General features: G+C 59.5%; 1 protein-coding gene across 1 annotated transcript; it reads left to right on the plus strand.

Annotated features, from left to right (window-relative positions):
• The first annotated feature begins 498 nt into the window (after window positions 1-498).
• Window positions 499-5,469, plus strand: SOX8 (SRY-box transcription factor 8). Its single transcript, XM_010991134.3, has 3 exons — window positions 499-1,091; window positions 2,271-2,500; window positions 3,206-5,469. The coding sequence occupies exons 1-3, from the start codon at window positions 670-672 to the stop codon at window positions 3,943-3,945; spliced, it is 1,392 nt and encodes a 463-aa protein (XP_010989436.2). The 5' UTR covers window positions 499-669; the 3' UTR covers window positions 3,946-5,469.
• Window positions 5,470-10,843: the final 5,374 nt, after the last annotated feature.

The raw sequence follows: 10,843 nt of genomic DNA on the forward strand, positions 1-10,843 counted from the left end.
GGCGCCTCTGGGCTGCGGGCAAGACGTCGGGGCTCAAGGCAGCCTGGTGGGGAGGCTCTTGAGGACCCGCCTCCCTACGCAGCGGGCTGCCAGAGGCCGAGTGATGGGACCGGGGGCGGGACGCACAGGAGAGAGCGCGCAGCTGAGAACCCCGGCAGGCACAAGGCACTCCGGAGCTCCCACCGCTCTCCGTCCCTGCCCCCTTTTTCCTTCCCGCCCCTCCTGGAAGAGGGGCCCTCGGCTTGATGCACAGCCGGGACTCGGGTCCTCTGCTGCTGGGCGCGCCGGCCCCACGTGGTGCGGCGCCGGGCTGGGCGGGCGGGGGCGCCGCGGAATCGCGGCGCTTTCTTTAAGGTGGGGGGAAGGGCGGGGGCGACCAAGCTCCGCCCCCGGGGGCAGTGAGGTGCGCGCCGGCGAATTGGGAGCCGGGAGGGGGGCGGAGCCTTGCGGCCGCCGCTTAAAGAAACTTGTTGCGGGTCGCCCCGCGGGGACTGAGCTCCAGCAGCGGCGGCGACGGCGGCAGCGGCGGGAAGAGGGCCGGGGTCGAGCGGCGGCAGGACGCAGGTCGGGCCACCGCGCGGCGTAGTCTTGTCCCAGAGCGGCTGCAGCGCAGCCGGGCATCGGACCCAGTACACGTCCCTGGTGCGCGCTTCCCAGCGCGCGGCCCCGATGCTGGACATGAGCGAGGCCCGCGCCCAGCCGCCCTGCAGCCCGTCTGGCACTGCCAGCTCCATGTCGCACGTGGAGGACTCGGACTCCGACGCGCCGCCGTCGCCCACCGGCTCCGAGGGTCTGGGCCGCGCGGCGGGCGCTGGGGGCGGCAGCCGGGGCGACGCGGCGGAGGCGGCGGATGAGCGCTTCCCCGCCTGCATCCGCGACGCCGTGTCGCAGGTGCTCAAGGGCTACGACTGGAGCCTAGTGCCCATGCCAGTGCGCGGCGGCGGCGGTGGCACTCTCAAGGCCAAGCCGCACGTGAAGCGGCCCATGAACGCCTTCATGGTGTGGGCGCAGGCGGCTCGCCGCAAGCTGGCGGATCAGTACCCGCACCTGCACAATGCCGAACTCAGCAAGACGCTGGGCAAGCTGTGGCGGTGAGTGCACTCCCGAGGCCAGGGGCGGGGAGTGGGTCCTGGGGTGCGCGGTGCTGGGACGTGGCGCAGCGCCCGGCCTCGGCCCTGCTCCCAGTGGCTGTTCCTAGGGCGAGTCCTAGTGGAAAAACCCGATCTGGCCAGGCGGGACGATCGCGGGGTACTGGGCGGTCTGGGCAGGCAGAGGGGAGTGGGAACGGTGTGCAGCCCCCAGCATATCCCCCAAGTCCAGGAACAGCCTACTCTAGACCAAGCTTGGCAGGCAGAATTGGAGACCCCAGCTGTGAGTGGTCCCAGAGCCCGGAGGCCTGTCTTCCCGCAGAGAGGTGGCTTCTGTTTGGAAGCAGGACACAGCTCTCCCTCTACTCTGCCACCCCTGCACCCTCAGCAGGGAAGGAGGGGGATGGCGGAGTGTCCAGCACTTGTGGACACTTTGGCATGATGAGACTGGCCATTTTGCAGGATCTAGGGCAGCAGTAGTGATAGGGTTGCTGCTCTGGACAGCTGGTCCCTACCAAACACTTGGATTTAAAAGGCACAGCTCTTGAGTTCAGGGTCCTGGTCCCTGTTCCCTGCTCCTCACCTCATGAGTGGGCTCTCAGAGCTTCTGTGAATGACTTCAATGCTCCTGTCTTTGTCCAGAGTGGGTGTTGCGGATCGTGGCAGCCCCATGCCTCTGTACCCCTATACCCTGTCTCACAGGCAGTTAGAGGTGAGCTTCTGGAAGGCTATGAGGGGCCAGTGTGTGTTTTGAGCCTCAGTGAGGACTGCTGGGTTTTGCCAGTGTTTCTGGAGGTCTGGGAAGCCCAGCTGCCACAGAGTCCCAGCTTGGTTCCTGGGAGCCTCACTTTGTCCACAGGGTATTCTCAGCTAAGTCCTGGCCTCTTTCCCTGCCTGCCTTAGAAAGTCCCAAAGGGAGAGGACAAACACAGGCTCACAAAGGAGGGAAGTAAGAGGAGGAAGAAAAAAGTGGGAAGGTTAGGGTCTTGTTCTGGTTTGTTCCTCTGACCTCACTGAATGGCCCCCGTGGCTTGAGTCCTCCAGTCCTTCGAGATGGGGAACGCCTGTCTGATGACCGTCGAGGCTCCCTGGTCCTCCCCAACACCTCACCTAGTGCACAGGCCAGCCCCCTGGAGCATCTCAGGCCCCCTTGCCACCCTGCTTTTGCCCTTCCCCCTGCAGCTTGCTGAGTGAGAGTGAGAAGCGCCCATTTGTGGAGGAGGCAGAGCGGCTGCGGGTCCAGCACAAGAAGGACCACCCAGATTACAAGTACCAGCCGCGCCGGAGGAAGAGCGTGAAGACTGGCCAGAGCGACTCAGACTCGGGCGCTGAGCTGGGCCACCACCCTGGTGGTGCTGTGTATAAGACTGATGCCGGCCTTGGTGACACACACCACCACGGTGACCACACAGGTGAGCTCCTGTGGGTGGGGAGCAAGGGCTCACTCCCAGGGAAGATCCCCTCGAGAGAGCCAAACCTTCCCCATGTGCCCCGAAAAAGCCCCCATAACCCTGAGAGGCAGTCGTTTCTGACGCCCACAGGGGTCTCTTTAGCCTCCTCTGAGAATGAGGGTCTGATAGCTTTCCTTGGTCCATAGTCCTGTGACCTGGGTGTTTTTGTCCTTCTTCTTGAAGATGTTTCTGCTCTCCTCGCCTTTTTGCTGGTTCTGACCTAGGACTCACTCATGCCACCAGCAAGGTGGTCAGCAGCGCAGTTTCAGGGTCAGACTGACCAGGGTGGAGTCCTGGCCAGCCGAGTAGTCTCAGTCAAGCTGGCTAAAGCCATGGACCTGGGGAGACAGGTTTTGTGTGGATAGCGTTGCTGCTGGAGACGCAGGGCTTGGCACTTCCTCTCCTTTCCCCTACCTTGGTCTTCATGATCGGGCCTCCTGGGCCCCAGGTCCTCCCCTAGAACAGCGCTTAACGGAATTTCCTTGGACGAGGAGTGAGGTCTGGGTCTGGCTTTGCTGGAATTTCTGGGAGACATGCGGGAACAAAAAGCCGTTGATTCCTACCTGCGGCAGTTAGCGGGGCTGGTTTTCCTCCTGTGTGCATGTTGCCAGCCCCGCCGCCCCCCACAGAAGGGGCATTCATCCCTGAAATGTGCTCTGTCCCCAGGGCAGACCCACGGGCCGCCCACCCCGCCCACAACCCCCAAGACGGACCTGCACCACGGGGGCAAGCAGGAGCTGAAGCTGGAAGGGCGCCGCCTGGCGGACAGCGGACGCCAGAACATCGACTTCAGCAACGTGGACATCTCTGAGCTGAGCAGTGAGGTCATCGGAAACATGGACACCTTTGACGTCCATGAGTTTGACCAGTACCTGCCCCTCAATGGCCACTCGGCCCTGCCCTCAGAGCCAGGCCAGCCTGCGGCCACTGGTTCCTATGGAGGTACCTCCTATTCGCACTCCGGGGCGGCTGGCGTCGGGTCGTCCCCCGTTTGGGCCCACAAGGGAGCCCCGTCGGCCTCGGCGTCACCCACTGAGGCGGGCCCCCCGAGACCGCACATCAAGACGGAGCAGCTGAGCCCCAGCCACTACGGCGACCAGTCGCATGGCTCTCCAGGGCGCACTGACTACGGCTCCTACAGTGCCCAGGCCAGCGTCACCACGGCCACGCCTGCTGCGGCTGCCAGCTCCTTTACCAGTTCGCAGTGCGACTACACTGACCTGCAGGCCCCCAACTACTACAGCCCATACCCCAGCTACCCGTCTAGCCTCTACCAGTACCCCTACTTCCACTCGCCCCGCCGGCCCTATGCCTCGCCCCTGCTGGGTGGCCTCTCCGTGCCACCTGCCCACAGCCCCCCCAGTAACTGGGACCAGCCCGTGTACACCACCCTGACCAGACCCTGAGGGCACACAGCCGCGCGGAGGGATCAGCTTCTGGGGAGGACAACCTTTATCTCAGCAAAGACAGAGCCTCCCTCTGAGGGCTTCCAGAAGGTGTGCGAGGCGAGGGGAGGAGAGGTGGCGCCTACGTGTGCCACGGCTCCATCAAGTGCCTGCTGGAGTCTGCGGGAAGCCATGCTTTGTAAACGACTCCCCTCCGCTTCCAGATTTCCAAACTCTTATCCACGGACAAAGCCCTCTTTCCCTTCTCTCTCTTTGTGGCAACTGCACCTCTGAAGGACAGCCGTTGGGTCCCTCTCTGAGCAGACCCAGCTTCTGGGTTTTGCATCCCAGTGGATGCAAAGCGGCAGCCACAGCACAAAGGACAAAAGGAGGGAAGAGGCGTGAGGTCTCCAGGTCGCCCGAGTTCTGAGGTCCCAGCCAGCCTTGGCACTGAGAACTCCCCAGGACTAACAACCTGCATTCCCGTGGCGAATCGGCAGCCACAGCCCAGCGGGGATACAGGGATGCGTCCGCAGGAGCACCTCTTGGGACCAGCCTGTTAGACCTGAGGTGTTCCTTATAGTTAGGGTTCTTCCGAGCAAGGTTTGGCTGTGATTAACATTTCTTTTTATTTTATTTTTTTAATTTTTATTTTTGAAGCTTAAATGTGTTTGATTTGTTTGGGAAGCCATTAAAATGTATTTATGTTCTGTATTATTTTATCTTTAATTAATGAAGTAATCTGTGCAGAGAGTAGAATTTAAGACAAAACGGAAGCCAGAGGGCCTAGGGTGAGGGGGCTGGGGCCGGTGTGGGGCCGGTGAGGGTGGAGGCCCTGACTCTGGGTGTTTTAGAGGCTGGCTGCTGGAAGATGTCAGGGAGAGCCCTAGCTCTAGGCCCCCAGGTGGTGGCCAGGACCCCAAGGCAGAAGAAGGGATTTGTCTTATGGTGTCTCTGATCAGGCTGGGGTGCCCTGGCACCCAGCATTAAGTCAAGGCTTAGAAGGCAGGGCACCATTGAATTTCATCCCTGCCCACAACCAACTGTGCCAAGTGGTGGAGGCGGGAATTTCCTGGGACGTGGTGGCTTCAGAAACGCATTAATCTCGGCTCTTAGGAACCAGGCGCCACCTACAAGCTGTGAAACTAAAACCTTCTCCACTAAGCGTTTTTAGAGTCTTAGTTTTAGAAGAATAATACCTGATTTACCTGTCCTGCTTCCGCTGTTTGCTGAGCAACGATAACTGCCTACTTCCTGGAAACTTGTGCCTTTAAAACTTTGTAAATTTAAGTACATCTCAGAAGTTGCTTCTTTTTACTTTTTCTACTTTTTCCTACCTTTTTCTAGAAAAAAAATTTTTTTTTTTGGTGTATCTCTTCCTGGGGGTGGGGGCAGGGAACTGCAGCAAACTCATTTTTATGCAATCTATTTTTCAGTGTTGAGTTTGGACTTTCGCTGTCACTTACCTGCTGTGTTTCGCTACTTTCTGACCAAGCAACGCTAACTTTTGTACAGATCAATTTGATAAAATTAAAAAATACATTTTATCTACATGGGCTGCGTGGCATGTGTTGCTTTCTGTAAGCCTGGGGAATGCGGGTCTCTGAGACTGTGGGGTTTTGTTTTGAAGGGGCTTGGCCAAAGCAGGAGTGAGCTCTTCGAGGGTTAACCCCAGGCTCCCCGGGGAGGGTATGGGGTGGGGGGATGCGGCCAGACCACCCTCCCTCTCCTGTGCTGTATCTGAATTTGAACAGGACAGATCTCAGAAGCCAGCGCTGCGTCTTCCTTCCCCTGGGCCTCCTCAGTAGGCAAAACGGGTCCAGATGGGCCAGATTCGGGGCCGCGGTTTCCTCCCAGGCGAATCCCAGAGCTGGTTTCTGGGTGGCTGACGGCATTTTTCGGGCGCTGGCTCAGGGCCAGGCTGGGAGCTGGATAAAAGCCGCCCTGCAGGCACCGGGCAGGGCTGTCTGGTTGGTGGAAAGGGTTTCTAGGGAGAAACGGTTGTGGGAGCAACAGCAAGTAGGGGCAGCCTTGCTCCCCGGCTGGGCCTCCCCAGCACACGTGGCCGGTTCGGGGGCTTCACGGGCCTGGAGGGTGGTGCCCACCTCTGAGCTGTGCAGATGCATCTGGGGGTGAGAGGAAGATTATGCTTCTCATGAGAACCCAGATATGCCAGGCAGCTGCCTCTGCAATCTTAATGGGGTGGCCCCGGTAGGGGGGCATGCACCCCGTCCCCTTGCCTGCCCAGCCGCCTGCGTGGCTGCAGTCCAGGGCGCGTCCCTCGTCCCGCGCTGGGGAGCCATGACCAGGGCCTGCCAAGAGCAGTGTTTGGAAAGAGCTGCCCGGATTTATGAGGGTTCGTGAGGCCAGTGTGTGCCAAGCATCCCGGGTGAGGCGGGCCTGGGAGGGGGCTGCAGAAAGCCGGACTCATGGATGCCCGCAGCCTTTGCAGCCCGCCGCCTGCGTGGAACCAGCCCAGCCTGTCCTGCATCCAGCCAAGGGCTGTCCAGGTCCATATGGCCCTCTGAATTCTCACATTGACACCCCAAACCAAGGAAAGCCCCCGGCGTCTAGCTTGCTGACAGAGGGAGCAAGGCCTCCCTTTGCTGCTCTGGGATCTCTCAGGCCTTGCCAGGTTCCCGAGGGCTGGCAGCTCTGCCAGTGTTGTTTGGACTTGGAGGGGCTCCTGCGTGTTAACTCCCGGGGGCCCGGTCTTCTTCCTACTGACCCACCCTGTGTAAGAGCCCCTATAGCCCTGGGTCCTGGGTGAGATTTGCGTGGGTTTCTTACATCTGAGCTTTTGAAGCCCCAAGGGAGAGGAAGGACGGCTACACCCATGCCTGGGCCAAGGGCACAGAGATGCCATGCCCCACACTTTGCCCCTCCAGGGCCCTCCCATCTCTGGAGGTTGTGTTGGTGTCCTTCCCTTTGGGAGCATTTCGGGCATTGTGGACTGACCCCATGGCCAAGAGCCCTGGGAGTTGTGGAGTCTCTGTCTCCCCAAATGCTGAATGCCCTGGTTACACTTTGAGAAGGGAGCCAGGGGTGGATGCCCCAGGGGTTAGGGCGGCTGGGATGGGTCCCTGGGCTGCCCCGGTCTTCAGGTTGGCGAGGGTTTTTCCAGCAAGCTCCCAGCTGACAACGTTACTCACAAGATTGGCCTTGCCCCGCCTTGCCCCAAGTCCAAGGGAGCATTTGCTCAAGCTTGTTCAGAGTCCCGTTCTCACTGAGACCATTCTATCTGCCCATCCCAGGGACAGGCTGGCAGGAAAAGTTCCTCATTTTTCATTTCCTCACCCAGAACAGAGCACGTTGCCTCTGATCTCTCCTGTTCACGGAGAGAAAGGAAATGGCATTCAAGATCCAGGCCTGCTCCGATGCATCGGAAAAGCCCCTCGGTTCACAATCAGTCTTCCTGGGATATCAGCTTTCAGAAGTGGATTTTCTGTCTGGATGTGCGTTCACGGCTGGTGTGGCTGTCGGCTCCAGAGAGGGCCTATGTCCTCTGAGCAGCTGCCTGGGGGAGGCCCGTAGCCCTGCTCACCAGGCCTGTCCCAGGGGTCAGATTCAGGACCCACCCAGCTTGCTGTGACTATGGGCCGTATTTATCGGGACAGCACCCAGGCTGGGCATCACAGACTTGGGGTTCTGGCCTGGTGTGGAACTCAATCTTTCCTCCCCAAAGTCCAGCCTGACCCAGGACTGAGGGTCTCTGTGGATGCCATCTCTGGCCCACCAGGTTTGCAGGGGCTATGGTCCCCGGCATTGGGCAAGCCTGGGGGATGTGTTTCTGGGTGGTGACTTGATGGCCACTGGACAGTAGGCAAGCCCTCACACCATGTGTGGATGGCCTCCTTGGGCATAATCCAACAGGCTTCATGGAGAACCCATGCTGACCAGGACTCTGGAGGCCACAGAGCAAGCAGTACCAAATCCCCTACTCTCACCCTAGGGCCAGTGTAGACCCCAAGACAGGAGAGTTGGGCTGCCTTGCCTGGCACTTGGGACAAGGAATCATTCTCAAAGAAGGAAACTTGTAACCATATGATGCCCTCAACTACAATCACTGTGGCCCCCCTGGCCCAGACACTGCTCCTCCTGGAGGGAGCAGATCTGCAGACATCTTTCCAGGATGGGGCTGCGGGAGGCTTCCAAGGGGACAAGTCAAAGAGGGGAGGAGCAAAATGGGGAGACGCACCTAGGGTTCGGGCCCCACCTTCAAGTGAGGAACATCCTGGAGGAGAGAGTGGGGCCGAGGCCTGACCCTGAGAGCCTGGTGCTGCCTCGCTGGCCCCAGCCATGTGCCTGGGCATCTGGGCTCTGAGCACTGCCCCGTCTTCTGCTTCTTCTGGCTGGCATTGAGGCAACTGGCCTCCCTCTGGGAGCCTCAGTTTCTCCACCTGTAAGATGGAAATAACCCCCTGGGGTGTTGGGGGTACTCAGTGAGATAAGGACCTGTCTGTGACCGAGTATTTGCACAGCAGGGGAGGGTATGGCTCATGATAGCTTAGCAAGCATAAGGTCCTGGGTTCAATCCCCAGTACCTCTGTTAAAAAAATAAATAAATAAACCTAATTACCTCCCCTCAAAAATTAAAAAAAAATTAAAAAGAAAATGGTTAGCAGAGTATTTGCACAGATGCCTGAGAGTAACTCTTGGTGCTGTTATTAGCACCTCCAATCGCGTGATGCTGCTTCTTGCTGTCTGCAGAATAAGCTGGTTCTGCTGGTAAGAAAATCAAGTAAAAGTGAAATGGATAGAGAATGTGTATTCAAAGGGCGGGATGCCCTCCTCCCAGCCTCACCTCTGGGACCCCTCCTGCTGCACCCATGTGTCCTCCAAGCTTCCCCTCAGGAAGGCAGGCTGGGCTGGGGGCTGGGAGTTCTGGCACTTGCCCGTTGACCTCCCTGTGCCTCAGTTTCCCCCATGACTATGTGATGGTGACGGCCTCACAGAGGCACCCTGAGGATCAGCACACGGACACAAAAGACAGGAACCCTTCCTGCTGGCAGACTTGTCCCCAAACCCCTGGGGTCTTCCCTCTGCTCATCTCACTTCAGCCTCACAGTGACTCCCTCAGCCCATCCCCAGAATGGCTGGTGGAGACCTGGGCAGCTTTCCTGCCTCCCCTGCCCAGACTAGGGGGTCCTGTGTGAAACAGATGCCTCTCTCTGCACCCCCCAATCCCTGCTCTCCATAGCCCCTGCCTCCCCCAGGGGGCTGGGGCCAGAATGTGGGGCTTGGTCCACTGAGGCTGCCATGGGAAAAGCGTGGGAACCCTCACAAAGCTCCAGAGACTCCTTAACCGGGGCAGACTGGGAATCTCTCCGGGCAGGAGCTTTGCTCGCCCGGCTCCTCGTGCCAGGGGGCAGCCAATGGCCTCCCCCAGGACCCCGCAAAGGGTTAAGGTGCTGGAGGCCTGGTGGGAGTGTGGGCGTCCCGGGCGGGCGGGCAGAGCAGCCGGGCTGGTGCAGGGCCAAGAGCTCCAGCGAAGGCGCTGCATTTTAATGAATCATTATTGCCGGGGAGGCCTTTGTCTTGCTTTATCCGGTGCACAATAAAAGAATTAATTAGACAGAAAATGGCAGGGCAAGGAACTGACAAGTCATTAAGGGCTGCTGAATGACCGATGAGATGCACGCCGGGGTGGATTTCGGCTCCGGAATGATAATGGCCGGGCGGGTGCTTTGTATGCGCGACCAGCCGGCCTCTGTGCCGCATTGTGGGCGCTGCCATTGTGGCCGGCCAGGGCGGGCCAGCGCGGGCCTGACTCTCCAAAGGCCAAGCGGGCAGCAGGGATCGGCCGACGAAATCGATGTATTAATTTTTGTGTGCAGACACAGCGTAAATATTTGGACGCAGAGGGGACTTCGGGGTGGGCCTTTTGGCCCTGGGACTCGACTTCTCAGCTCAGGGGACAGGGCTGGCTGTGGGGGTGCTCCCCACCCCGTGAGAGGCAGAAGGCAGGGATGGGGGTAGGAGAAGGAGGGAGACGAGAGGAGAGGAAAGAGGAGGAGGTAGGTAAGGCGAGGAGGGGAGAAAAAAATGAGAGGAGAGGGGAACAGGAGGGGAGGGAAGGAGGAAGGGGAGAGGATAGGGGGAGGGGAACCTTGAAGACCCAGAAGAAACTCTTCCCAGAGCCAGGCTCCGCCATCCTTAGCTGCTGCTGTCATGGTTATTTAGACGTCACCAGGGGAAAAGTGCCACCCACAGATCCGGCTCTCCCACCCAGAAAAATCCAGCTCCTCCAGGAGGGCAGGAGAAGAGAGCCTGTGAATTAGGCCTGCATCGCAGGGCCCGTGGGAGACCTGCCCCTCCCTGTGGTCCCCCTGGGGGCTGGGTTTGGAAACTGCCCAGCTCCCTGGTTTCCTGCTTCTTTACAGCAACTCCAGTGCCCCACCCCAACTCCCGGTGTAGTCTTAGGGACAAGAGGGAGGGGGGTCTCCCCTGCCCAGAGTGATAGGAATGTGGGAGAACGAGCAAAGTGTGTCAGCTGGTCAGACGACGCCCCTTCCCCGACACCCCTTCCCCGGCTGGATGTGGAGGGACAGGTGAACACACTGCTGGGACCCTCTGACCAGCTTGAGATCCTGGCAGGAGGCAATGGCAGCCCCAGCTGACAGAGGATGAGAGTGCGAGGATGTGTCTCTTGTCCCAGGACTTAAGCCCAGGCTGGGTGGCAGGGCTGGGTCGCAGGCACTGCTCCTGGGCTACTGAGACCCTCAAAGGATGGGGACTCCTCTGTCCAGAGGGTAGCCTCTTGTTCATGAAAAGGGCGAGTGCTGGATAGGGGGGACTCCACCAAGCCAGGGCTGCAGAGAGCAAAGGCCACACTTATTTCCAGATAACAAGTGTCCTGTTGGTTGTCAGGGCATCCAGACACCACTGAAAAGCACTGCTGATGCTTTTGCAACTTGCC

This window comes from Camelus dromedarius, chromosome 24, assembly GCF_036321535.1.
Source record: "Camelus dromedarius isolate mCamDro1 chromosome 24, mCamDro1.pat, whole genome shotgun sequence".
NCBI classification, from domain to species: domain Eukaryota; kingdom Metazoa; phylum Chordata; class Mammalia; order Artiodactyla; family Camelidae; genus Camelus; species Camelus dromedarius.

What these genes read in the sequence shown, in the direction of transcription:
- SOX8 (XM_010991134.3), top strand. Translation starts at nt 670, where the DNA reads ATGCTGGACATGAGCGAGGCCCGCGCCCAGCCGCCCTGCAGCCCGTCT. An exon ending in ACGCTGGGCAAGCTGTGGCG is followed by an intron (nt 1,092 to 2,270) that starts GTGAGTGCACTC and finishes TTCCCCCTGCAG; the next exon opens with CTTGCTGAGTGAGAGTGAGA. An exon ending in CCACCACGGTGACCACACAG is followed by an intron (nt 2,501 to 3,205) that starts GTGAGCTCCTGT and finishes CTCTGTCCCCAG; the next exon opens with GGCAGACCCACGGGCCGCCC.